The 25287-nt window shown below is 36.0% G+C and overlaps 4 protein-coding genes across 4 annotated transcripts; 1 reads left to right on the top strand and 3 right to left on the bottom strand.

The window, feature by feature from the left end:
- Positions 1–16: 16 nt before the first annotated feature.
- Positions 17–2222, bottom strand: LOC116298917 (uncharacterized). Its single transcript, XM_031707496.2, has 4 exons — positions 1958–2222; positions 1512–1745; positions 734–1190; positions 17–161 (listed from the first exon to the last, which is right to left on the bottom strand). Exons 2-4 carry the CDS (start codon positions 1729–1731, stop codon positions 29–31), a joined length of 810 nt encoding a protein of 269 aa, XP_031563356.2. The 5' UTR covers positions 1732–1745; positions 1958–2222; the 3' UTR covers positions 17–28.
- Positions 2223–2909: 687 nt separating this feature from the next.
- On the bottom strand, positions 2910–7015 carry LOC116298901 (uncharacterized). Its single transcript, XM_031707482.2, has 3 exons — positions 6964–7015; positions 5417–6269; positions 2910–4883 (listed from the first exon to the last, which is right to left on the bottom strand). Exons 2-3 carry the CDS (start codon positions 6251–6253, stop codon positions 4569–4571), a joined length of 1152 nt encoding a protein of 383 aa, XP_031563342.2. The 5' UTR covers positions 6254–6269; positions 6964–7015; the 3' UTR covers positions 2910–4568.
- Positions 7016–7094: 79 nt separating this feature from the next.
- LOC116298912 (arf-GAP with dual PH domain-containing protein 1) lies at positions 7095–14071 on the top strand. Its single transcript, XM_031707492.2, has 11 exons — positions 7095–7243; positions 7352–7485; positions 8787–8878; positions 9463–9548; positions 10496–10611; positions 11107–11253; positions 11393–11476; positions 11595–11657; positions 11732–11803; positions 12174–12393; positions 12679–14071. The coding sequence occupies exons 1-11, from the start codon at positions 7162–7164 to the stop codon at positions 12747–12749; spliced, it is 1167 nt and encodes a 388-aa protein (XP_031563352.1). The 5' UTR covers positions 7095–7161; the 3' UTR covers positions 12750–14071.
- Positions 14072–15862: 1791 nt separating this feature from the next.
- On the bottom strand, positions 15863–25211 carry LOC116298893 (uncharacterized). Its single transcript, XM_031707472.2, has 19 exons — positions 24839–25211; positions 24561–24650; positions 24233–24304; positions 23728–23786; positions 23582–23634; positions 23212–23354; positions 22862–22948; positions 22377–22448; positions 22075–22130; positions 21548–21596; positions 21146–21220; positions 20565–20607; positions 20331–20361; positions 20067–20118; positions 18749–18821; positions 17846–17927; positions 17270–17343; positions 16719–16809; positions 15863–16190 (listed from the first exon to the last, which is right to left on the bottom strand). The coding sequence occupies exons 1-19, from the start codon at positions 25043–25045 to the stop codon at positions 16133–16135; spliced, it is 1467 nt and encodes a 488-aa protein (XP_031563332.1). The 5' UTR covers positions 25046–25211; the 3' UTR covers positions 15863–16132.
- Between the last annotated feature and the right edge of the window lie 76 nt (positions 25212–25287).

The following is a 25287-nucleotide window of genomic DNA, read 5'->3' as shown; positions in this document are numbered from 1 at the left end:
CTCCTTTATTGTTTCTGAACCAGGCAATTTATTTGCGATTTCTGTTTCTCCTCTTCTGTTGTTTTTTGTTGTTTCTCCTGTTATTGTTTTTCCAGTTGTTATGTTGTTGGGTGTTTCCAGCGAGCTTATTGTCCATCTCCTCGATACTTCTGTCCCGATGTCTGAAGGTGGAGACATTATTAAAAGAATATGAGTAACATTAACTTATTTTGGTGTTAGAGTTTTTGTATTCCAGGGTATTGCTTAATACATATACAAGAGAAAATTCTCTCTTGATTCTAAATAAATTCTTAAAAATAAATAAGCTGCCTTTAGCATCCCCAGGACTGAAACGGATTTCTGCCTGTGCGCATTTGAATTGATTTTGACAGTTTACAGACACATTGAAGTGCAGTTCCACTCCAGTTTTTTATAGCCCGGGGTTGGTCCCGAGTGAGTAGAAATAGATATATAAAGTGACTTATTAGTTGTCTTTATCCATGAAAAAAAGAAACTGCGAGAACTAATCTGAGTTTGAACCCTAATTACTGAGAACCTTCAGCTCGAGTTGGGCCAGTCTTTTCCAATATGTTGTGTTTACATTTCGATCTAACCCAGTGGACAAACTGGCAAACCATCCAGTGAGGCAACTGTTTACGTACTCCAGAAAAAAAGGACTTCTTATAATAATTATTATATATGTCGTTGGGTACTCTTGTAAAGGTACCAAATAAACATTTAATGTTTTATTTACCTTCGTCCTGTTGCTGCGTCATCCATTACGCCCAGAAACGTGAAACAGAAACAGAAAACTTTGCAGGAGACGACGGCGTACGCGATGTTGCGAGCTGTTGCTGTTTTATCCATCGTGGCAAGAAGGCGGAAAAGTACAACAAGACAATCTCGAATCTTGTACAACCAAAAATAATCATATTTTGCTGCCTTCATACCAGCTGCCGTGGAGAGATCCATGAGATCATTTTGTAACTTATGAAACCATGAAGTAAGTGATGATGATGCTTTCAAACTGGTTGCAGATAGATGATCCATAGCAGCATCTCGCATGTTGCATAGGACATCTTGTGTCTTGTAAAGCCATGGAGTAAGTAATGACGATGCTTTCAAGCTGGTTGCAGATAGATGATCGATAGCAGCATCTCGCATGTTGCATAGGACATCTTGTGTCTTGTAAAGCCATGGCAAATGGAATTCTAAAGTCAAAGAGATAATAATAATAATAAAACGAAAAAGAGAATCATGCTTATCAGTCATGCTTACGTGAAGCAACTGTAATATTTAATACAGTTACGCCAGAAATATATAGTTTTCCCTTTCCTCCTTCCATTTCTTCATTCCCTCGACTGATCTCAAGTAGTTCCTGTATTGATGTCTTTTCTTTTGCTTTTTCAATTTTTTTATATCGTTTTCTTTTCTTCGTTTTTTCCTTTTCTCCTTCCATTCTTCTTTCCTTCTCTCCTTTCATCCTCGTACTTCTCCACTTTTAGACGTTAAAAATTTCAATCTGCACTTACCGTATGGAAGATCTCTTGACCTGCCATCTTGACATGTGGTACCTGCTCTATCCAAGACAGCATACTGTAAGAGAGGTTCTCCAAGGCTCTCAAAATCAGCGTGATAAAGAGGTGACAAGACCGTTAAATAAGTCTTCAGCGAAGGTGTCTTATCCTCAACCAAACTAGAAAGATCTTCTGAAGCGTTGAAGCTGTTGTGTGATACCAGACTGCAATTCATCTCTGCCGAGGCACCTGATCGCGAAATGACACAACAGACACGTTAAAGACTAGAAGGCATAAAAAAAGTTTTATCAAAGAGCTGAATAAAAATATTAACTAGAACAAGAGCAGTTTCGAGGTGATCTCTTAACCAGGAAGTATGATTTCTTGAACCACCTCAAGAAAACTGAGATCCTTATTATGTTGTTAAGGATAATATATATTGATTGTATTCAAGTATTTACCATCGATTCCTTGCAAGATGCTTGGATAATCAAACACAGCCTCCTTGAGAGAGAGATGTCTTCCTTTTCAAAATATGTAATCTGCATTTTTGAATAAAGTATTATTATTAATTAATTATGAGATATGTTGCAGGGGTGTGCCCCATGGTCATGGTTGACTTATTATAAGTAAAGCCCTGCACACCTTCAAAGAAAAGAACTTCGCTGAATGAAAGCAACGCAGTTTTGAATAGCAGTAAAACCATGAAATAGAAACAAAGTTGATACTGACAAATAGCACTAGTGAGTAATAGTTGCTATGACTCAACCAGAACATTCATCATACAAAGACAAATATACAAGAGACCATTTGTGTCTTGTTTAATAAATGTTCTGGTTGAGTGCTAGCAACTATTAGTCACTTAATAGCTACTATTTGTCAGTATCAACTTTGTTTTAATTTCATGGTTTTACTGCATGCGCTCTAGTGCGTTTGTAAAGCTGGTTGTAGTACGTTGATGAAGGGATGGGAAGCTTAATAGACTGAATGGGACTTAGAAAAACTTGTGTGAAAAATTAATGAAACCGAATAGTATCTTAATCATGGATCTAAAAATCAAATCTATCATCCATCTTACCCAGTGAGAATTTTTCCATATGAACCAAGTATTTTTGGTTAACTATGATTGGACTCGCAAGCGTTGAAAAAAGTAAAACTGCAAGAATACCAGAGAGTATCATCTCTGATTTCTTTCCAAACAGCATTCTTTTCAAAATTATTCGAATCGTTTTGTGCGTCGCATTTAAAATCGTCAGCAATCACTGTAATTATGACGTAAAACACAGGGTGACCGCACCGGGTGTTCTTAATTTGTTGCGCATGATTTCTTTCTTTATCATTTCAATATGGCAGTGCAAATATTGCCAACTAGCGGAAGAATTTCCCTTCAGTAACAAACCAAAAGTCCAAATGTTTCTTCTTTGCGCTATCAAGCGCCATCTTTTATTTCTTGGTCGACGCCCAGTAATGTACTAGAAGTTGTGCGCGCGTGCTGTTACCTGCACCACTAATCTCGATACCGCTGGAAAAGATTAAAATGTTAGGTAACGGGAAAAGTGGTGATGATAAAAAAGTGTCCTATAACTATTGAGTAAATCTCGCGTTCTGATGGTTAGAAGCGCGTGCTTTGTGAGAGCACACAGCATGCGCGCGCACTTTCAGTTGCTTCATTCTATTTAAAATAACAATAATCGTTATTTGAATTTCATATAAGAAATAAAAAACTTGCTAGCTGTGCTGTGTGGATTTTTAAAGCACTTGGGGATTGGCAGAACACTAGAGAAGTGTCGAGTCCGCTACGCGCGTCGTGCTTCTCCTAACACTTCTCTCATGTTCTGCCAAATTCCGCGTGCGCGCGCGCGCGTTTTCTATTTCTTTAATAGAAGTCTATACACGTAATCGAAATATAGCGAGCAATTTGAATAACTAGAGTGAAGGCATTTAACTCGTGAAATAAAAAATATTAGTCAACGTGTAATTGTCAAATAGAAACAAACAAACAAACAAACATAAAACAATGGAATTCTGGTCTACTAAAGTGTATTAGTCTAGTATCTATTTAACGGGTTTACTTCACTCTATCATTCTGCACTGACTAGTCTCTTTTTTCTCCACGTGAACATGAGGCTAGTCAGTCCAGAACTAGAGTTTTTCAAATTGGTGGTCTATCTCGATTCAGTGCATCTTTGTTGCACAATATACGAGACGGTTCATATCGTCCTGGTTCACAAACGTTTTTATTAGAGCTTTTTTCAAATCAAAGTGCTTAATGTCGTAAAAACAATTTGTATTGGGCAACTAGTTCTGACCACATCCTAACCATCTCTTAAGAGAAGTTTGGGGTGAAAAAGTGATTCGATTTATTAGAGTGAAAGCATTTAACCCGTGAAATAAAAAATGCCAGTCAACATGTTATTGTCAAATGGACACAAAAGAAAACAATGGAATTAGGGTCTACTAACTGTGTATAAGGCCTACGGCAAACGTCGAGCTTTTCATGCACCGAACTCATTAAAAACGATGGATATCAGGTGATAATGAGGCGGCATTCTTTGATGTAATTAAGTTCGGTGCATGGAAAGTCCGACGTTTGCCCTAGGCCTTAGTCTAATAATCTATTTCACTGGTTTAATGACTTCACTCTAAAAGTGAGTTTTCGAAAATTTTGACTATCCAATAAAAACTGTTAGACTACAAAGGGAAAAATCTATTGCTCCAATCAACATGGCTGCTGTACAAGAAAGATCCAATGAAGGTTTTGAGGTTCCTTCGTATGTTATTTTAATGCAGTTTTCCATATTCTGCGAACTCAGACATTTCAACAGCTCGTTGTGAAATTGGTTTATCAGTGCCGCCAGTCAAGGACATAAAAGGCACCAACTGATATTTTTGATTGATGGCAGTGAAGAAACAAATTTCAGCGTGCAGATCGCAACTACCGAGTTCGCAGAATGTGGAAAACTACATTAAGTAAACTTCACTAAACATGGTTTTTGACAAACAAAAGGCTCTCAAAATGCATCTTTTTTAAGGAATAAAAACTGGGTATTAACTCAGTTGATTCCATTGCATTCAAAATTTTGTTGATTTTGGCTGTTTATCAATGAAAAATGTCTTATTCTCTGGATCAAGATTACCATCATACCCAAGGCCACGCCCTCGGCTAGTACGCTTCAAATCAAAAGCCTTTTGGAATTGGTCCTCCAGTGCTTTGTTAAAAGAAGATTCCTGAGATCTTGACATTGCACTGAAGCTTGATTTGGGTTGGCTGGTTTGATTCAGAGCGGAGCCATCTTTGTTGCTGGACTTTTTGAAGCCACCCATTAGTCGAAGAAACTTTTCTTTTCGTTCATCACTTTCAAATGATGCATTTTCCCAACTGTTGAACTGTTAGAAAAAAAGAGCATATTTTAGGGTTTAATGAAGCATCATGTTCTTCATACATAGTGGGCAGCACCTGGACAGTTTTGAGGGAGGGTACGATAACTGTTTCCTACAAAAGCATCAAATAGCATCTTCTTTAGCTTTTACATTCTTATTATTTTTACATGCCATAGTGGGCAGAAAGCCACCCAATCCATCTCCTGGATCTGCCCTTTGGATTTAAAGATGGTGTAGGTCCAATGCCCAAAACAGAGTTCTACCACAGGCAACCCAGCAAAAGTACTTTGAAATTTAATGGGCTAATTCCCAATAGATCTCTCCTTGGGAGCGTAATGTTTATCCATTTCAGACTGTGTCATTCTCCGGAGAATAAGATTCTTTGATTGAGTTGTATCCATATTCATGTGTCTTCTCATATGCAACTGTTTAAACAAAGAAATGATACTCTTGGGAATTGGGAAAACATTATGCCAAAGCTGAGAGGGTCTACAGATACTTCTACTATTATTTGAAAATGCTTATATTATGTTATTTACCTGTCTTGTACCAGCTGCAAGATCTTGTTCAGTTTGTTGAGATTCGTCACCATCATCAGTTTGATCCTTGTCTTTTGCTTTCTTTTTCTTTTCCTTCTTCTTTTCAGTCTCATCTGTTTTGTGATTTTTCTCATTTCTGTGTTCTTTCTCTTTCTTTCTCTTCTTTTTCTTTTTTGGTTGGTCTTCAGTTTCACTGTCACTACTTTTCTCCTCTGAATCATCTTTAGATTTATGCTTTCGCTTTTTAGATTTCTTTACATCTGACTTATGTTCACTGTCATCTTCCTCTGAATTGTCCTGGCTTTCCTTACTTTTGCTTTTCTTTTTTCCTTTGTCTTTTTTTGCATTATTTATGTCATCATAAATGCTTTCTTTGTCTTCACTTTTGGTTTTCTTTTTCTTCTTTGTAGTTGAATCACTGTCACTAGAGGTAACTTCCTGCTCATGACGAGTTTTGTCTTTCTTTTTTTCTTTCCTTTTTGTTAAGTCTTTACCACTTTCAACTTCCTCTTTGCCCTTCTTTTCCTTTTTTCTTTTCTTTTTTGTCATTGATTCAATGTCAGAAGAAAAATTGTCTTCTAGATCTTCAGGAACAGTTTTTTCTTTTTCACTTTTCTTTTCAATCTTTTTCTTCTTCTTCTTTCCCAATTCTATTTCATCTTCATCACTATTACTTTCTTTATTCCTTTTATGCTTTTTCTTTTTTGGCTTTAAATCCTGATCCAACATTCCTTCTTCTTCTTCTTTGCTATTTCCTCTGTCCTCATTAATATCAACATCCTTTGCACTTTCTTTCTTGTTCTTCTTCTTGCTGTTTTTATTTTTTCGCTCTTCCATTATTCGTATTTTCCTTCTATGAATATGAAAAGGTATTCAAGTTCTAAACACAAAGCTCTAAGAATTTGCCATGCATACAAAGGCATGGGGAAGGGGGGGGTTATCAATTTCATTTGAAAATTTTTGTGGGTTTTTTTGGGGGGCTTTGAAAATTAAGTTAAGGGGAGGCCTGTAAAAAAAATTACTTTCTCTAATATGGATGATATATTGAGCACATGTATAGAGTGACCACAGTAAATCCGTGAAACACTAATTACTAAATAGTACAAAATAGTGCTAGTTAAACAATAGAAAACAATAGAATTTGCATGAAATTGTGCTATTTAGTATTACTAAAGTTTCACGGATTTACTGTGGTCACTCTAACGGTATCAGAATAAATCAAACACAGATACAACGAATGAAACAAATGTATTCAACCCATAAATTTTCGATCTATGCAAATAAAAGAAGACATGGCTTGGTAAGTAAACTATAGTTCTGTGAAATATCTTTGGGAAAAAAAGGTCGAACATCCAAGTCAATACAAAGCTGATGTTGTCACTTTCGTGTAGTAGTTGTATATGGAATACAGTACACTCGGTCAAGAAATTGACCAGCTATTATACCCGATGTTGCGAAGTTCAGTTCGAACTCTACCTATCTATAGATATATGCGGTATTTGATTTATCAACCATCTATGGAATAGAATAGTCAAATTATTGCTTACCTTGAACCGAACCATGCACTGTATACTGTACTCTGGCTACCCACGTGCTGCGATTACCAAATAAGGCCCGGTTGCTGGAGGTGTATCGTATGTACTAGTTTCCGCGTAAGACTGGAGCGGTCCATATTGATAACAACTCCGAATGGACCGCAGGGTCAGAGTGGAGATCATTTTTCGTCTTCTGGTGGACATTTCAACATGACCGACAAGAACCGTGCAGCCATCATAGAACTGGCTAAACAGCCAGGCAACAACACCTGTGCAGACTGTGGTGCCGAAAGTGAGTGCTTATAACGATAAAGGATTTTAGTTCCAGCGTAAACTAGCTCCAAGGTAATAATTTTTGATTGATTTTATTTGACTTTTTCCGGTGTTGTGAATGTTTTAGATCCGGAGTGGGCCTCAGCATCTAAAGGCATCTTCATTTGTATCCACTGCAGTGGTGTTCACAGGAATTTAGGAACACAGATATCTGTTGTGAAGTCTTTAAGGCTCGATACTTGGCACGATGATCGACTTCAGGTGAGCTAAGGAGGTTCTTTAACACTGAGGACTAACGGCAATCAGTCGCACCCTCATCAAAGCAGATGGCCAAGCTGACAGTTTAATTTTGCTCTATTTGCTCCTATCCACCGTACATACTCTACAATATTACCTCAAAAGCGAGCACTATATAGCTTCCCTCGCTAGCTCTCTTGTGTTCTCATACAAACCCTCGTAAAATTTCGGTCAATGAATTGACTGACTCCAAGATTAAGGAAGTTAAGCCAGAATTTACCCGTGTTAATTAAGTTATTCCTTGTTTACTGGTGTTGGCATATAGAATACCCAAATAACAGTTTGTTTGTATTGGCGAAAAGCTTTGGAAAATATACTTTTGTTTTCTCCAGATTAAGATTTCAGAAGCATGGAAGCCTTTGACCAATGGTTCCGGGGAAATTGTTGAAATACCCGAGCAATAAGATAATTTTTTTTTTACATTCCTTTCCTAAAGTTGGACCCGAGTTTAATTTTTTGATTGAATGAAAATTTTTTTTACTCTTTAATTTGAACTCAAAAATCGATAATTTAATATTTTTGATTCATGTTTTCCTTGTCCACTTGCTTGCTTGAGCTTTGAGGCGAGACGCTGTAATTATATATGTTGATCATGCACCATCATGTAGTAAAGTAAAAATAAAATGTCCAGTCTTATTTAATTTGATATATTAAAATTTCAAGGTAACGGTTGCCTATCAATTCATCTTTCCTCAGATTATTTAAAATCAAAGCAAAACGTTTTATTTATTTATTTATTCATATTTAGTTTTGTTTATTTTCTTCATGTGGTTTTCAAGGTCAAGTAAATATTTATAGCATTTACTTATTTGATTTGTAAAAATATATAGTTATAATAATTAATCTAATCTAATAATTATTAATCTGATAATTATTATTAGAGATAACAATTTTCTGTTAACCTATTTCCTGTGCCTTGCATTTCTATTTGTAAATCGATATGCATAATATTCATAATATATAGTTATTTCCTCTACATGTTAGAACTCAATAATTTGTGTATATGACAGGGGAAATTCCTAAAGTTCTTTACGCAATAGAGGTCATATTGCCATTCCCTTGAGAAAATTATAAAATTCACTGTTTGAGTATCTTCCATGTTTTTTTAACCTTTTATAACCTTTTTAACCTTAAACAACAAAATAATGATAAATAAAGGGATCGGGACGTGACACATGACACATATCAAACAGGAAATTACATTATAAATTAATGGAAATTTTAAAATATTGATCTTTCAAAATGTTTGTTTTTGTTCCATGTAGTTTATGACTGAACATGGCAATGCGAAAGGGAATGCAATTTGGGCTAAGAATGTTCCAGTGTGGTATAGGATTCCAAAGTGCACAGATCCATAGTAAGTGATAATGATGCAGATAGATAACTGGATAGTCTTGCATGGATTGATTAGCTAGATTGATGGATGAATAGACGGATGAATAAATGGATGAAAGCCTGCAGGGTACATGAATAAATAGACTGATTGGCCAATGAACCTATGGTTAATAGGTGGAAGATACCTGTTGCCACAGATGGGAACCCTGTGTCATGTTTGGAGTTCCTGTGGTTATTGGCCAGTGGCTGCGCTTGAGAGTATACTGTACATCTGTGCTATGTTTGATCAAGCATGTGGTTGTACCGTTTTGTTATGTAACTTAGATTTCACCGAGACGTATGACTGAAACTCCTTCTGAGGCCGGTCAGCAACCACAATACCTATGGATAAATTGATAAGCTAGAATTGATGGATGAATAGATCGATGAAAGCCAGACGCTGGGGTAAATGAACAAATAGAATGGTGGATAGGTGGTGAATTGACAGATTGCCTGATGAACAGAATGTTGATAGATGGAGAGATACCTTTATGGATGGATGGATGAATGAATAGATGTAAGGTTTGCTGATTGTACAAAAGATAAATTTATCATTCATATCAATAGCGTTTTGAAAGAGCAATGGATAAGAGCCAAGTATGAGAGACAGGAGTTTGTTGATGGAGCTCCTAATCCATCTTATGACTTAAATGGTAAATATCTGAATGAGCATAGGCTTAAAATAACAACTGGTCACTGATCAGTCATAATGACAGGCCAAATTAGTTTTAGCTTGGTTATACCTTGTTTATGGCTCAATTTCACTGATCACTAAAGGGACAAGTTCCAATTCTGGCTGGACATTGTTGGCTGTTGACCAGCTGTTATTTTTAGCCTGGATAATAATCACTGACACTAACTGACTACTTGACTGACTGACACTGGTTAATTGACTTACACTGTTGATTGAATAACTGGAGTATTCACCATTCTCTAATGGCTGACCAGTGCACAAAAACTTGAGGCTACCCAGTCATCTTGCAAAGCTGGGCAAGGCTGCTCATTCAAAAATAAAGGTCAATAGCACGAATTTAGTTCAAAACAAAAGGTAAATTTCTTTACTTTCCTTCTATAAAGTAACGTATTGAGTCTGCTTTATTGTACCTTTTATTGTGAACTAATGACTGGGTGACCTCATTTTTGTGCACTTGTCAGGAATATGAAAGTGGTGTATAGTATTATTTTATTATATAGTTAGGATAGTACACGCACGCTGATTGGTCGAAAACTGTGCTTTATTAGTGAACTGAGCACAGTGCTGACACCATGAGTGCCCTCAAAGTGCTGCTAGATCCCGCAACAGTTTTTCTTTTTGCTTAAATAAATTCAATACCAAAATAGAATTGGTGACTATATAATAAAACGAATAAAACAGCTTTTTTCTTGCTCCGTTCAGTAATAAAGCACTTGGAAAGCGCCATAAGCACTCATGAAGTGTAAGAAGCACCCTTACACTCCTTACACTTCTTTCATGCTTAGGGCACTTCCTGCGTGCTTTATTACTAAACGGAGCATGAAAAAAGCTGTTTTATATGTTAAATATTTGACTGATTCATAAATTGTTCAACTGTGAAAGTATTTTGTTGGTTGTATTTTTAAGGAGGATTAAAAAAAGGCAAACTAAAGAAGAAGAAGAAGAAGGAAGATAGTTGGAATGAGAGATTATTTATACTTTCTGAGAAGGAGGATTCGTTAGCTTACTTCTTAAAAGAAACTGTAAGTATCACCAAGCAATATAACTAGCTACTTACGAGAACGTTGTCTTACGATATTAGAACATTAGTAATTTAGTGAGAAAGGAATATATTAAAAGACAAAAGAAAATGTTCAGCTTCAATGATCTTCTTTTGTTTTTTAATATAATTCCTATCCCACTAAATCACTAATGTTCTATATTCGTATGTCAACGTCCTTGCAAGTAGGTGTATATAGTTGAAAAAGGGAATTAAAAAACAAAAACCATCACTCATAATGACAATAGGATTGAAATCTCAAAAGCATGCATTAGCCTGTAGTGGGGAGTGGTAGGAAGCAGCTTTACACAGGCTAGCATACATCTTAGAACTTAACAGCATTTTTCTTTTTTTATTTATTTATTTTTTTAATTACGAATTACTATTCACTTGGGATCCCTTTGGAGAAGGAGGGAGGAGAGAGACTGGAAAGTGACTAGTAAACTTTTCTTTTTTAAAAAATTTTCTACTTGTTCAGGACACAGTGCCCAAGGAAGATTTAAGAGTATCAGAAATTAATGTGGTCTTTGCTGACGAAAAGACTCATAAACCAAATAGTTTACAAATAACATGGCTAAAAGATGGACAAACTAGGAACTACTTTGTGGCCTCCGACTCAGGAGAGGTATGCAAAATATTTTTTTCAGACAAGTGAGATTTTTCTTAAAAATCAAATATTAAAACTTTTTCATCACACGAGTACTGTAGGGTTGTGAAATTTCAAATTTTGAGTCAATAATAATATTGTGGACTTGCTTTTTTAGGAGATAATTGATTGGTATATGGCTATAAGAGCTGCAAAGTTTAATATTCTTGGACTAAGCAGACCTGGAGTCAAGCGAGAAGAGGTTTGTATCATAATACTGTCCAGAGATGATCATAATCTTTAGGATTACAGTACATTAGACTGATTTGACTGTATCTTGGGAAAGGCCTTTTTTCTACTTATAAATTTTTTTGTTTCAGATCAGTGATCTTTTGACTAGAGATTTCGCACAAGAAGGATTCCTTTGGAAGACAGGACCGAGGGTAAGAGTCCATTCCCGCCTACCACTTTCGCAGCATTAACCATGTCTTAAACTTCTTTTATTTAATACTTTCAGCCTAATGAAGGATTTCAAAAGCGATGGTTTACACTTTCTGGTAGGAGACTGTTGTACTTTGAAAAGGAAATGGTAAGGACTGATAATATTGATAATTGTTAATATTATCATTTATAACCATGTTTGTTTAGAGCAGATGACACGTGACAGTCCAAACTTAGTTTGATAAACTTTTGGAGGGAGTGGGGTGGTGGTACTTCAGTGAATGGACCAGGTAGGGCAGGTGAGAGAGTAGGCTTTTATACATGCAGTCAGTGTGAAGGGGCAAACATTAAATGCAGTTGACCAGTTACAAATCTGTTTTAGCTCCTTTCCATCTCAAGAGGAGAGAAAGGGGAATAATCTGTCAAACACTGAGTAGTCACAGTACATAGTCACAAGCAGTTGTCACACTGATCTTGATACTTATTTTAATTTGTGGCTTCTATCTTGTCATACGAAGGATGCACACCCCAAGGGAGAAATCCAAATAGGTTCCAAAGATAATGGTTTTGATGTGACAGAATGTGAAAACTCCTCTAAAAGGAGCCATTGTTTTACTCTAAAAACCCCACAACGAATCTACAATTTAAGTGCTGATGTGCCAAATGAAAAAGACATGTGGATGAGTGCGCTCAAGGCCGTTATTGAGCGTCCAATTTCTGAGAAGGAGAAGCGTGAGGGTAAGTCCAGTTGCTTACTCTAGTTCTTAGCACAGTTAGCCCAAGATCACCTTTAAACAGTGTTTAATATGAAATATGATGTGACTAACTTTCGTACAAATTATACGGTAAGAAAAATTGTACAGTTCCTAATATGAGTATTTTTTATACTGTCATTTAGCTAGATTTTGTGAAAAAAAGTTTACTGGATGATTACAATACTTTTTAGTCAGCTTGTTTCTCACTGAAGTTGATGTGAGTCACATATATCAAAGAAAAGTTAGATGCTGAATTTTTTTCCTGTAGTAGAGAAAGCTCAAGAACAACATAACCAAAAGAAGCGATCATCACTTCACAGAAGGAAGAAGTCACACTAGATCAATACTGCTGGACAGATATTATTCCATTAAAAGTAACACAGCCTAGTTCAATTATTATCATTCACAGGAATATCAAATTCTTGTACGGTTAAAAAGTTATATCTTATTTTTGAACCATTGAGCTTTAATCAGATATTTCTTAAATAAGTAAACAGAAAAATATTAACCATAGCTGGAAAGAGCATTAACTTTGTTAAGTTCGAAGAGAATAAGTTCGAAACTTAATAGCAAAGATATGATTTTTTAAAAGTACTGAATTTTGTAAGAAAATCCTTGCTGGAGGCAAGTGGTGCCTACAGGAATATAATATTGTTTTCATACAACATTTCCATTTTTGAAAATTCATATCTTTGCAGTATTCGAACTTACTTCATCCAGACTTCACTGCCGTACTAATTTTAACATTCATTTTAACTCATACTCTGATGAAGGACTAATGTCCAAAATGTCAGTTTCGCAAAGCTTTTTACGGTGATTCAATAAGCCTGAAGCAAGATGACGTTTTACCACCGACTGTATACCATAACAGTTTTTAAAATTCTTTCATATTAAAATTTTTGATTCCTCAGAGAATACAGGAACAATAGTCATAATTAAAGAACAAAAGCAATGTGAAAAGGTTTTTGGTCTAGAGACGAGGGTAAAACATCATCTCGCCTCAGGCTTATTTATCCACAAGTTCCTGCTTATTTCAACATGCTCTTTCCAGCTATAATTATTATTCTGTTCTCAGTGAGTTTTAGAATTTACATTTTAAAAGCTCTTGTGGTATCCTGGCATCGAGATTCACCAGGTCTCACATATTTGTGACTTGATTAACGCCCAAATTTCTGTTAGGAAATTTATTATTACTGAATTTTTATCAATAAATGTAATTAGAATAATTTATTCTAATTACATTTACTGTTTATACAGCAAATAAATATACATAAGGAATAGAGATGAAGTTCCATAACTGCATAACTTAATAGTCTTCTCTTCTGGCAAGAAAATATTTTTGAATAAGTAAAAATAATAAAATTATATTAATTAGAACAAGAATATAATTATGTAGAATTTTAAAATTTATTATATGAAATTTTCTGGACTCTTAATTTCTCGATTAAAAAAAACGCAAAATTGATATCTTTTTGTTTAAGCATTCTACGTTAAATTTCCTAAATCGTGAAATTTAAGTGTAGTGAAACTTTCATGTAATGACTGTAGTTCCAGAAATAATCCATACCCCACAGGAATTTGGAATTTCCATGTGGGGTGGGGGGGTCAGAGAAAGGACAAAACTGCAGAGTTTGTGTGAGAGAAAATTGGAATTTCCAGGGCTAGGGGTGGGGGGGGGGTCTGAAAAAATTTCTCTGTGGGGGTGGGGGTATGGATGATTTCTGGAACTACACAATAAGGTAATGTAGGTCAATCTAATCATTAATAATAGTGCTTTATTAGCAATTGTAAAATAATAGTAAATAGGAAGTATTTGTAGGTATAAAAATATAACAAATAGTTTGTGTTGTCTAAAACAATTTCTTCATAGTCATGATTAGAGCATGGTCAATAGACCATTTTTCGAATAAGTCCAAACCTGCTGTGCTCCTTGATCATAGCCTCACTTATACAGGGTTAGCCTCATTTCAGTCCCCAAATTCCCAAATAATAAACACTTCAACAATACAAATACTTTGAAATTCTATGGACCTTCACTGGAATGCATCAAGGCTAACCTTGTAGAACAGAGAATTCAAAACTGGAGTACTTTGAATGGAATTTTGCGTGTTGTTTTAAACAATTTTCAAAAATTTTGCAGGAGCATATCTCTCATCTCCTCAGTACATAGCCACACTAGCAGGATATCAGAGTGTGCAACCTGTTTAGAATATTTTATAATAATAATTATTAATTTAGTTATTACTCACAGTACTATTGGTTAGATATTTTCCCAACATGCTGTCATATTCCATATGGATGCCCATACTTACTTGTGGCTATTTTTAAGTTTTTAAATTTATGGTAACTAAGTCTGGCTGCCTTTGGTAACCAAGCTTTAAGGGTGCCACAGTATAGTGCCCTGCAAAAGGAAGATGATGATAATATTAATTATAATCTAAACGTGTCATTTTCCTCCATTGTATCCCATGATGCAATACACCAGTGTCATTCTTTCTTTTTGACTAGCAGCTCTTAGTGATTTCATTTGAACTGTGAAACAAGGGCTATTTAAGAGCTTAACTACCCTGGGTGCCAGAGGCCGTGTGGGGCTCTTAACAGAGCTTTGTAAAAATAGGACTGAAAGAATACAAAATAAAAAAATTCATTTCACGGGTCAAATGAAATCACTTATTATAAATCATTAATGAATTTGTAAGTAGGAGATTTTACATTAACGGCACTCGAACCATGAACACAGAGCATTTTTTCACTTGTTGAAATTGTTTACTATTGTAACTCACCACTTGAGCCAATCGATTGAAATAAGATTTATTTGACCACTTGGTGTATTTGAACTCATACTTCATTTTGTTGGGGTGGTAGAATAACAATAACATGAAAAAAACTTGGTGTTCACGGTTTGAATGTCCTTAGTGTAAACTTCTTTGATGCAGTTTTCTTGTGTAGTTTTCATAGGAAGCACTGTATTATTGCTAACATAACAAGGACATTTTCACTAGCTACATAGAGAAATTCAATATAGATGCAATAAAGAATGAGAAAGTATCAGCAGCATTGGACATTTGAGACAAAGAAAAGTGGAAATGGGTCATTCATCACCTGGGGAGGAGATTGTAAGGGGACATCTTTCACCTGAAGAGGAAGGAGACTGGTAGGGGGTCATACATCACTGGTGAGGAAGGAGACTGGTAGGGGGTCATAATCACCTGGAGAGGAAGGACACTGGTATGGGGTCATACATCACCTGGAGAGGAAGGAGACTGGTATGGGGTCATCCATCACCCGGAGAGGAAGGAGACTGGTAGGGGGTCATACATCACCGGTGAGGAAGGAGACTGGTAGGGGGTCATACATCACCAGTGAGGAAGGAGACTGGAGAGGAAGGAGACTAGTAGGGTATCTCATTTCTGATGATCTTTATACTTGGTTTATTTACAGTGACAAACACGAGTTAGAAAACAGGTTTATTTTCTAAAAAGATAAAAGTAGTGACTCTGCTTTAAGAATACAAAGGATAAATCCTGGCTTTCAAAGGGAAAAAACCGAGTAAATCTTTTTTACGATTGTGCTTCATATTTTTATTTTTTTGACATCAATTCATGTAAATTCTAATCCTTTTAATACTAACAATAAATACACTTCCATATAGTTGTTAAAATATTTTAATATATATATAACACTCTTAATACTACTTGTGCTGGCAGCTGATATGCGATAGTTCAGGAAGAATTGAAATGTTCCAGAGCAAAAGCTTTTGCTTGGGCTATTCTTGATCGACTGTCAAGATAAAAGAACAGGATATAGTTAGAACATGTAACTGTGGCCAATAAAAGGACACACCATATTTTATCAAACCCAGAAAAAAAACCTCCGGGCTGATTAAAGTCAGGGCAAGGCTAACTCTCACACAGACTGAACCCTGAAACAACCTATGTCCCACCTTCTAGGCATTTGGTTTTACCGCCATTTGCATTGCTACGCGGCCACCCCAGACAAAAATCGCGACGTGCACTTTGCAATAGACTGCAGTCAATCAAACAATTTGACATCATTTACACGCGTGTGTGATTCAAAAGGCGCCAAAACTTGTCGATTGTTTACAAGTAGTACGAGCCATATTCACCGGGCCTCCCGGGCCGATCCAAACGCGCGTAACTGTGACGTCAACGTAGTTATACCACTCACATGAAGGTTAATAGACAGAAGTGAGCTAAAAGATAAGAAAATGTGCCGCATCATGGAGTTGTGTATGTCACAGAAATATCAAAAGTGCTTTAGCTAATACTGAAAGTAAAAATTTCTTACTTGCTGCATCTGCTGACCGGCCTGGATTCCCCAGCAGTGTCAGGTCTCTCAGGGCTTGATATTGACTCCACGTCTTGATCAAAAGCTGGTTCTAAACAAAAAGTATTTAAAACTCATGTACCGAGATTGTGTGTCACAGTATTGTGTAGGGTACCAAAATTTGATGGAGTGCATACCATAATATGCACGTGAAAAAGTTAACAGCACCAATAATGCAGTCGAGTCACGCGCCTATCGCGTAACTCGAGTTATGCGCACTGCGTTACAACGTCAAATTTGGGTGTGGTCGAGCGCGTAACTCGAAGCGCAAAACTCGAAACGCGTAACTCGATGAATACCCGATCCCAAAGTTAGGTCTAGGTTGAGTGTATTTGCTAAATTACTAGTAAGTAACTAATTTGTGCAGTTTTTACAAAGTTTTTCACAGATATATCGTACGCACTCAAAGAGAAAACTCAAGAAGAATGGAACAGATAGACGGACATACATATAGACAGGGATGAAAGAACTGATTATTTAGTAACAATTAGCATATTATTTTCCCCATCTACCTTGGTCAAATAGGGTCAATGTTTTTGGCAGCTGAGCAGGGAGAGAGTCAATTAAATCTTTCATGGAGCTATATCTGGAAATTAAAAAAACACAAGATTTTAAAATACCCTAAATATGTATGAGCAATCAGTATTCTACCAAGAGAGCATAAATAAGAGAGGGAAACTTCTTAATAACAATCGCGCAATGCTATTTTTAGTAACCGGATGCAGTTTAAATTTGCCTTACCCTACTCCCGTGCGTCATCGACTTGCGAGCGCGTGCTCTTTCCGTTTATTGTTTTGATCGTTTTGAACCTGGTTTTGATGAGGTTTTGATCACTAAGAACTAAACGGAAAGAGCGCACGCGCGCAAGTTTATGATGAACGGGTCACTCTCTTAAGTATGCTCTTTTGATTCTACACAATGAATTGGAATTTAGGATATCGGGTTGCATGTTGGGAGGAAAACTATTATGTCTTGATGCCCAGTCAAGGAATGTAGCAGTGAGAGTCGAGTGCACTAACAAAAAAAAAAAAAAAAAAAAAAAAGAGGAAAATGATAATATACATGTACAATAATATAAAGAAACGAACCTTTTAGCAATTGATTCTTCAAATGATGTCTGTTCAAATATTGCAGCTTTAAGCTGCTCTTCGACCTGCCGGGAGCTCAGCACTGAAAAAATACAGAAGATTCCATTTATTAAATATCCGTAAAAATATTCAATGAACAGTATTCGTACGAGTGAGAAATGAACGGCTCTCCATCCAATCAAATACCCGGAATACGGCACGAACATGGGGCAGACTCGGTCACCGTCAACGTCTCAGCATCGCCAGACCAATCACATTGCATGACAAAAAAATATATCAATAAATCACGGTTACGACACCCTTACGGCACTGAGGTTTTTATAGTCATATGAAAAAATACTCTACAACACGTACAAGGTAAGGCATGCCGAGTACTTCATCCAATCACAATGCGTAGTTACATTTACGATAAGATACGGTACACCTAGAGTAAGGTACGACATGCCCAGTAATTCATCCAATCTGCATCACATGGTTACTGTTATGGTACACCTAGAATATTGCCTTCCAATAATTTATCCAACCACAACGCGTAGTTACAGTTACGATAAGATACGGTACACCTAGAGTAAGGTACGACATTCCCAGTAATTCATCCAATCTGCATCACATAGTTACTGTTATGGTACAACTAGGAGATTGCTTTCTAATAATTCATCCAACCACAACGCAGTTAAAGCTACGGTTATAAAATATGGTACTGCTACAGTGCAGCTACGAAGCTATCATATTGTTTTCCACTCATGAAAACCGCCCTATCGTTTCCCACTAATACAAAAACTGCTATATCGCTTTATATAAGACAGTGTCGTGCCATAACCATGCCATGCTGATGAAATAAGAAACTTTATAATTTTCCTGGTAAATCATATTTACTGATAAGAAAGGAGCACGATAGCATACCTTGAGAAGCAGATAGCGGTCTCATTAATGGTTTGGCTTTACCACAGGAAGAGGGCGGCCTCTTTAATGATATCTTGGATATATTCAAGCAAATTAGGTCAACATTAGTATGAGTGACAATCAAGGGTGGCATAGCAGTAGTACACTCTTCTATTACCTCTGGGGTCTTGGGCTCCATTACTGGGCCCTGTTGTATGTAGCCTGGATAGCGCTATCCGACTGATAAATCTTATCCAGTGGATAAATTCATTGGATAACAGCATCGACTTATCCACTGGATAAGGATTTATTCACCATACAGCGCTATCCAAGCTTCATATAACCGAGCCCTGAACTTGTCATTACGTATTTGAGGAGAGCTTGTTGGATTTCTCACTTGATTTGAGGGTTTTTCTCCAGCTTCCTCCCTCTGCAACACCCAATACGCTACATTCTAATTTAACTTTAACTTAATTTAACTGATCAGCCCAAACATTTTTTTAGCTCAAGAGGGAAGAATATGTCAGGAAAGGAGAAGGGCACCTTTGAATACTGCCATTATTTGTATATTAGGAAATTGGACTGATCTTGAGTACAGTTCGGAATTTATAGGTACCAGTGATGTTTTGAAAGTTTTCAAAATTGGACGTGTTTGAGAATTTGAGAACTTTCAAAACATCACAAGAAGATTGCACGATTTTTTTGTTAACACAACAAAACTGAGCAACGTAATTGGGACTCTACAGAGTACAATTTGGGATTTAATTGGTATTCCTCTTGTCCAATCAGAATCAAGTAATTTTGTTAAGCGTATTAAGAAGGTAATTCTTTAAAAGACGAACTTACGTACTATAAACATGTTTTGAAATCAACATTGAGCAATGACTACAACCATATTACGATTAGTATAAACCAAGTGCAAAACTCACACTGGTGTGGGGCTTGGCTTGTGGACGGAGGGATCCGCCGCTAAAGTCACAGATCGCGCCGGATCGCTTTGTTCACAGGTTGAGCCTTGTATTGGTGTGGGTTTTGCATTTTATTAGGTTTGAATTTTATTAGGTTTCAATTTTTAAGATTTAGATTCTATTATCATTTTAGAATACTTTTATATATATATATATATGTAAATAAATATTTAATATATAGAGAGTGAGTTAGAGTAAGAGTGTGTGTGTGTGAGAGAGAGAGTGTTAGATATTGATTTTTCTTTTATAGAGGGCCACAGGTTTGTCAGTTTTTAGTACTGTTACGTGTTTACCCTCTTTAAATAAAGTTTATTGATTGATTGAATTAAATATCAAAAATTTAAAGTACAATGAAAAATGGAAATACTCACTCCATCTATCATTTCAAGAGAAGGAATCATCTTATGAAGCTGCTGATGATACCTGTCAATCAATGATGGATTAAGATATTATTGCCAGAATATTGTTTAGCACAGTAATGCATGGCAAGACACATCCGTACTGCATGCTTTTCAGAGACATACAAGACCTACCAAACATTTGGTGTTAGATAAAGGTTGTTCTAAGTCAACTCCTATGCAGTACTTGTATTACATATTCCTTAATTTCATGCAGTATGTTTTTAAAATACCTACCCAGCATCTTCTATTCTAATGCACGGGTTCCCTGGAAATAGAAAATAATGAGGTGAGACTGGTTCCAAATTTACAGTAGCTAGGGCACTGGGAAATGGTTGCAAAGGAGATACTTAAAAACAGTGACACAAAATGATTTCACTACCCAGAATTGAGGGCTGTAAGCTGTGATATCATATAATGTTATTGTATTCTATAAAGTTAATGATGAGAATTACAAAGCATCTAACATACCTAAAACAGACAGCTCAATGAGACTTGACTCTGTCAGAGGAGACTGGCAAAAAAGATATAATCAATACCACTGTCTTGATTAATATTATCAAATTGAAAGAAAGATTATAGTAGTAAGAGGCTTGATTCAATCTACATTTGTTTTAATCCAACTTTTTATTCGTTTTATAATCAATACCACTTGATTAATATTATCGAATTGAATGAAAGATCATAGTAGTAAGAGGCTTGCATTCAATCTGCATTTGTTTTAATACAAGTTTTTTTCCATTCTTTTACCTTTGGGGTATTCCGAATTGAAAAGAATGGGGAGGCTTAAGTCATACCTTTTAAGGTTCTAAATCTTTGATTTGGTACCTCTACTAAGGGTATCATCCAATTAAGGACCATCAGAGAGTAAGCTGGTACCTCTTGGGGTTTTGTCAGGGTACAGGATACATGAGATTAATTAATGGGAGTACCTCCTCCCCCAACCCCCCCCCCCCTGCGGGTTTCTTTCTTTGCCTTTTAATATTTCAAAGATATTAGTCAGAATTATTCATGAAAATAAACTGCAATATCATAATATTAGGTATACTTACAAAGTCATCTAAAGATGCAATTAAATTATGGCAAACATTAAGAACTTCTAGAGAAGGGAACTGCTGATTAATGTCCTATAGATAGGGAGAAAAATGTTGGAAATTTGTTAAAACATTGAACTTATTATAAGTGAGAAATATTCATTCATTTTTGTTATTCTATTTTAGAAAAAAAAAAAAAATCAATTATTTCAGTTACATCCAATTCTCCATTTTTATTATATCTTCTCAAGGATAACTGGTTTAAAAAAAATACTCAAGAGTATTAATGGAAGAGTAGAGTGAAATGGGCTAATATATTATTCATTAATATAATATTATATGTTGAAATGTTAGAGTATTGTGTACAAACTTCTTCATGCATAAGTTTCCTTCTTATTCACTTATGGCTAATAATGATACCTTTAAGGATGAAACTCTGTTGTGTGAAACATACAGCTCTTGCAAATTCCTACCAAATTAGAAAAATACCAGCAGTAGATTAATATTAGGGGACAGTAAGGTTTCAAATAGTGACTCCTAAAAAAAATCTACAAAGCTTTCGCTGTTGTACCACAGCGTGGGACAATCACAACAGAGCTAGGCTCCAAGCTAGGTGAAAGCCCAAAGATCGCATATAGAATTTAGAAGTTGATTTTTGAGGAGGGAGGAAAACCGGAGAACCCGGAGAAAAACCCTCGAAGCACAGGAGAGAACCAACAAACAACTCTACTCACATATATGACATCGATATCGGCAGGACTCAAAATTGGGCCGTATTAGTGAGAGGTGGCGCATTAGCAGCGCACGCCACTGGTGCTTCCCAAACATACTCCTAATAAGAACACAATCATACTGTTCCTCTCACACTATCTGAGAAGCCACTAATATTTCATGACGTATCTCTCAGTTGCTAGTAAGAAATGAAAGGGAGAGAACGAAATAAATACCTTAGCTTCCCCACTGAATTAAATGATGTAACCTGATTGTTCTCAAGGTGAAGGATCTTGATAAGAGCAAAGATTACATTAAGATATTACTGTATGTTATATATTTTTGGTCAGTATTTGATATGACAAACACATTACACATGTTGTAAACCCAGAAAATAGGTTAGTAGTGTGAAAGCTAGGTAAAAAGTAATAAAAAAAGATTGAAGAAACATATTAATTACCTAAAATGATTGTACATATATCAGTAGCATCAATGAAAATGCAATGTATACATTAACGAAGTATATAATTCTACTTACATTGAGGTTCACAAGGCCCTGTAGACCAGACAGATCATGAATCTGATTTCTTGATAAATCTAGTTCTTGTAACTAGTTAATAAAAAAGAAGCTGTTTTAAGTGTTTTAAGTTTTAATTTTGCATATTAATTTATGCAATGGCATTTGTATGTTTAACAGAAACATTCAATGCAAAGTTTTAATTTTACCAAAAAAGGCGGGTAAATGCTCATTTGATTGGAAAAAGTCTGTACATAGAAGTATGTGAATACAATACAGTGAATCACACTGCAATTCTTAAAGAGTACAGTGTTTAGGTGAACAATGTTTTACCATTGCCTTTTTTTGATAGCAGCCTTTTAATAGGAAGATATCGCTACAGCTGAGCATTTGTTTTTTAATTATTTTATTTATTTTATTTTTATCGCCTTTTCTATGATGAGGAATTTTTTCACAATCAATGCAATATGCTGTATTGTAATGTTGGTGATTACAGTAGTACTTACATGTCTACATCTACTGACAACAGGTATCTTAGTGAGTTGATTAGCAGCAGCATCAAGTTCCTCTAGAGTTGTCAAGGAATTAATAGCCTGTAAAAGAGATTAATATATGTATTAATGTAATATTCATTAATTAAAAGTAACTGGACAAAATGACCAGCAAGGCAAAGATTTGACCTGACGTGTCCCCGTTCTGCCTGGATATTGTCCCATGCCTGGCCATTATCTTAAGCCCTGAGAGAGTAGCAAACCACTTAACCACTAAATCATAAAAATAGATAGTGATTCTTAGGGGATCAGTCACTTATAAAGTTTCAGCAAAGATTATGGATCTTATTTAACCTGGTACTTACAGAAATATCAGTGAGCCTGTTATTACTGATATCTAACACAGCAAGCTGACCACAGCATCCAATCTCACGGTGATCAATACTCGATAGCAAGTTACTATCCAGTCTTAGGATCTTTAGTTTTCTCACACTTTGTAATCCTTTACCTATATGCAGAGGGAGAGAAACATGTTATTTGTTTATGATTGGGATTCCTGTGGTTGGGGATTCCCCTTCTTTTTCCTTAAACACAGGAGTCCCAGCTCTTAGTAGCAGCAAACAATCAAGAAGAAAAAGAAAATTTCAAATTATAGAAAAAGAATATTATTATTTATCTATTATATTCACTAATACATAAATATAAATAGATATAGAAGGAGTAGGGTGCATTTACCAATTGTCTTGATTCTATTATGTTGTAAGAGAAGCACTTGTAGTTCTTTAAGCCTGTAAACATACACATACAAATACATGCTCAACTTAATCTATCATCAGGCATAAATATATTTATATAATGATTATAGAATGAAACCATGATACCTTTCCATCCCAGTAATTTCTTCAATCTTATTTGAATAAAGCTTCAGCTCCTTTAATTCCTGAAAAAATAAACACATAGTTGAAGTTAAAATTGATTGTTTCTTGTATCTTTACTAGTATACTAGGGGTAACCTCAGGTTTGGGATTGTGGGAGTAGAACATTGGTGGAAGATATTCTTAATTTATTTGAGAGGCTTGAGTAGCTATTCATAAATGGAGAGGCAGATGCAAGTGAGTATTTAGTGATTTGGTTGGTTGTGAATTCCCTCACATACGCGTGAAAACCTGTTTGAGCACTGGCCTAATCTTGTAAGTCTGCATTCCTCACATTCTTTACATTCCAGTTGGAAGTCGAAAACTCTGAAAAGCTGTCTAGTCTCTCGTATTCCGCTGGCCCAGGCCACTTGGTGTTTTCTCGTCAAGATTATGCTTGCATGCTACTCTTATCGCCCGCAATAAATAGCATGTAAAGTACAGCTGTGGATTGTACTGCAACTATACTTACACTAGAGGTTTCTAATCCAGTAATATTTGGGATTGCATTACAAGATAAATCCAATATCCTGACTTTGGTGAACTACAAGTAAAAAAAAATGCATGATAAACATCTGATGCCTAGCCTCATTCAGATCAAGGAATGGAGAAGTATGATATATGTGCATGGGCTGAAATAGGGGGTGGGGTCCACGGCCCCTATTAATGATGAAGTAAATGTATTTCTTCCTCCCCTTTCTCTGATTCCTGTATCTGCTCCTGATTTTAGGGGAAAATGTGGGGTCTCACTAATAGCTAAATATTTCACCTGTGCGTATGATAATGCAGGACTGAGTTACCTGTTTAAGGTTTGGGATTTTCTTCAACTTCTGAGCATGGAAGTTTATTTCAAACACTTTATTACAATCTTTCTCTTGGGCATTTTCGAGCTGGAACGCAAAAAAGAAATGATAGCATTGAAATATATTTTGCAAAATATCTTGAAGCTGAAAATGCACAGGTGTATAGAGAAGTACAGGACAACTGCTGGGTGGGGAGGGGGGAGACCAGAGAATAAACTGTGATCTAGGTACAGTAGGTACACAACTTAATATCGTAATATGCACTGTCAACTTACAATCTGTGCTGGAGTTACTGAGCATTCATCTTCTACCTCATCGCTCTGTTTTTCAACAGGCTTTCCCTGCTGCTGCTGCTTCTTCGTGCGGGTTGTTCTTGATGTAGTAGCAGTTGTATCAGATTTAGGTCGTGCTTTCTTGTTGCTATTTACAGACGTATTTCTGACATTTGTAGCAGAGCCGCTCAAACCAGCGCGGGCAAACATGATAAAGAAAACAATTACATTTTAACAGAACTACAGTGATACTTGGTTACCTGATAAGGCATATTATATTAATATTCTTTTTCAAAGCTTCGGATGCATGAAACGCAGATTAGAATAAAATAAGGTGAGTTTTGGGCAAGAAACATTAAATTTATGTTGTTTCTAGGACGCCATTTTGCATTTTACCCACAATACATTGTAACATATTATTGACCATCATTCATTGCAAACCACAATTAATG

The sequence above is a fragment of the Actinia tenebrosa genome, unplaced genomic scaffold (assembly GCF_029948245.1).
Source record: "Actinia tenebrosa isolate PJP-AT-01 unplaced genomic scaffold, QUT_ActTen_1.0 PGA_scaffold17__23_contigs__length_9995812, whole genome shotgun sequence".
Taxonomy (NCBI): Eukaryota; Metazoa; Cnidaria; class Anthozoa; order Actiniaria; family Actiniidae; genus Actinia; species Actinia tenebrosa.
Note: the sequence above shows the minus strand (reverse complement) of the source record. Positions and strands in the feature narration are given on the sequence as shown.

What these genes read in the sequence shown, in the direction of transcription:
- LOC116298917 (XM_031707496.2), bottom strand. Translation starts at nt 1,731, where the DNA reads ATGAATTGCAGTCTGGTATCACACAACAGCTTCAACGCTTCAGAAGAT. An exon ending in GTCAAGAGATCTTCCATACG is followed by an intron (nt 1,191 to 1,511) that starts GTAAGTGCAGAT and finishes CTTTGACTTTAG; the next exon opens with AATTCCATTTGCCATGGCTT. An exon ending in GACGCAGCAACAGGACGAAG is followed by an intron (nt 162 to 733) that starts GTAAATAAAACA and finishes CTCCACCTTCAG; the next exon opens with ACATCGGGACAGAAGTATCG.
- LOC116298901 (XM_031707482.2), bottom strand. Translation starts at nt 6,253, where the DNA reads ATGGAAGAGCGAAAAAATAAAAACAGCAAGAAGAAGAACAAGAAAGAA. An exon ending in TTGCAGCTGGTACAAGACAG is followed by an intron (nt 4,884 to 5,416) that starts GTAAATAACATA and finishes TTTTTCTAACAG; the next exon opens with TTCAACAGTTGGGAAAATGC.
- LOC116298912 (XM_031707492.2), top strand. Translation starts at nt 7,162, where the DNA reads ATGACCGACAAGAACCGTGCAGCCATCATAGAACTGGCTAAACAGCCA. An exon ending in GGCACGATGATCGACTTCAG is followed by an intron (nt 7,486 to 8,786) that starts GTGAGCTAAGGA and finishes TGTTCCATGTAG; the next exon opens with TTTATGACTGAACATGGCAA. An exon ending in CTGGAGTCAAGCGAGAAGAG is followed by an intron (nt 11,477 to 11,594) that starts GTTTGTATCATA and finishes TTTTTGTTTCAG; the next exon opens with ATCAGTGATCTTTTGACTAG.
- LOC116298893 (XM_031707472.2), bottom strand. Translation starts at nt 25,045, where the DNA reads ATGTTTGCCCGCGCTGGTTTGAGCGGCTCTGCTACAAATGTCAGAAAT. An exon ending in ATTAGAATAGAAGATGCTGG is followed by an intron (nt 20,119 to 20,330) that starts GTAGGTATTTTA and finishes ATTGATTGACAG; the next exon opens with GTATCATCAGCAGCTTCATA. An exon ending in CTCTTGAAATGATAGATGGA is followed by an intron (nt 18,822 to 20,066) that starts GTGAGTATTTCC and finishes AATATATCCAAG; the next exon opens with ATATCATTAAAGAGGCCGCC.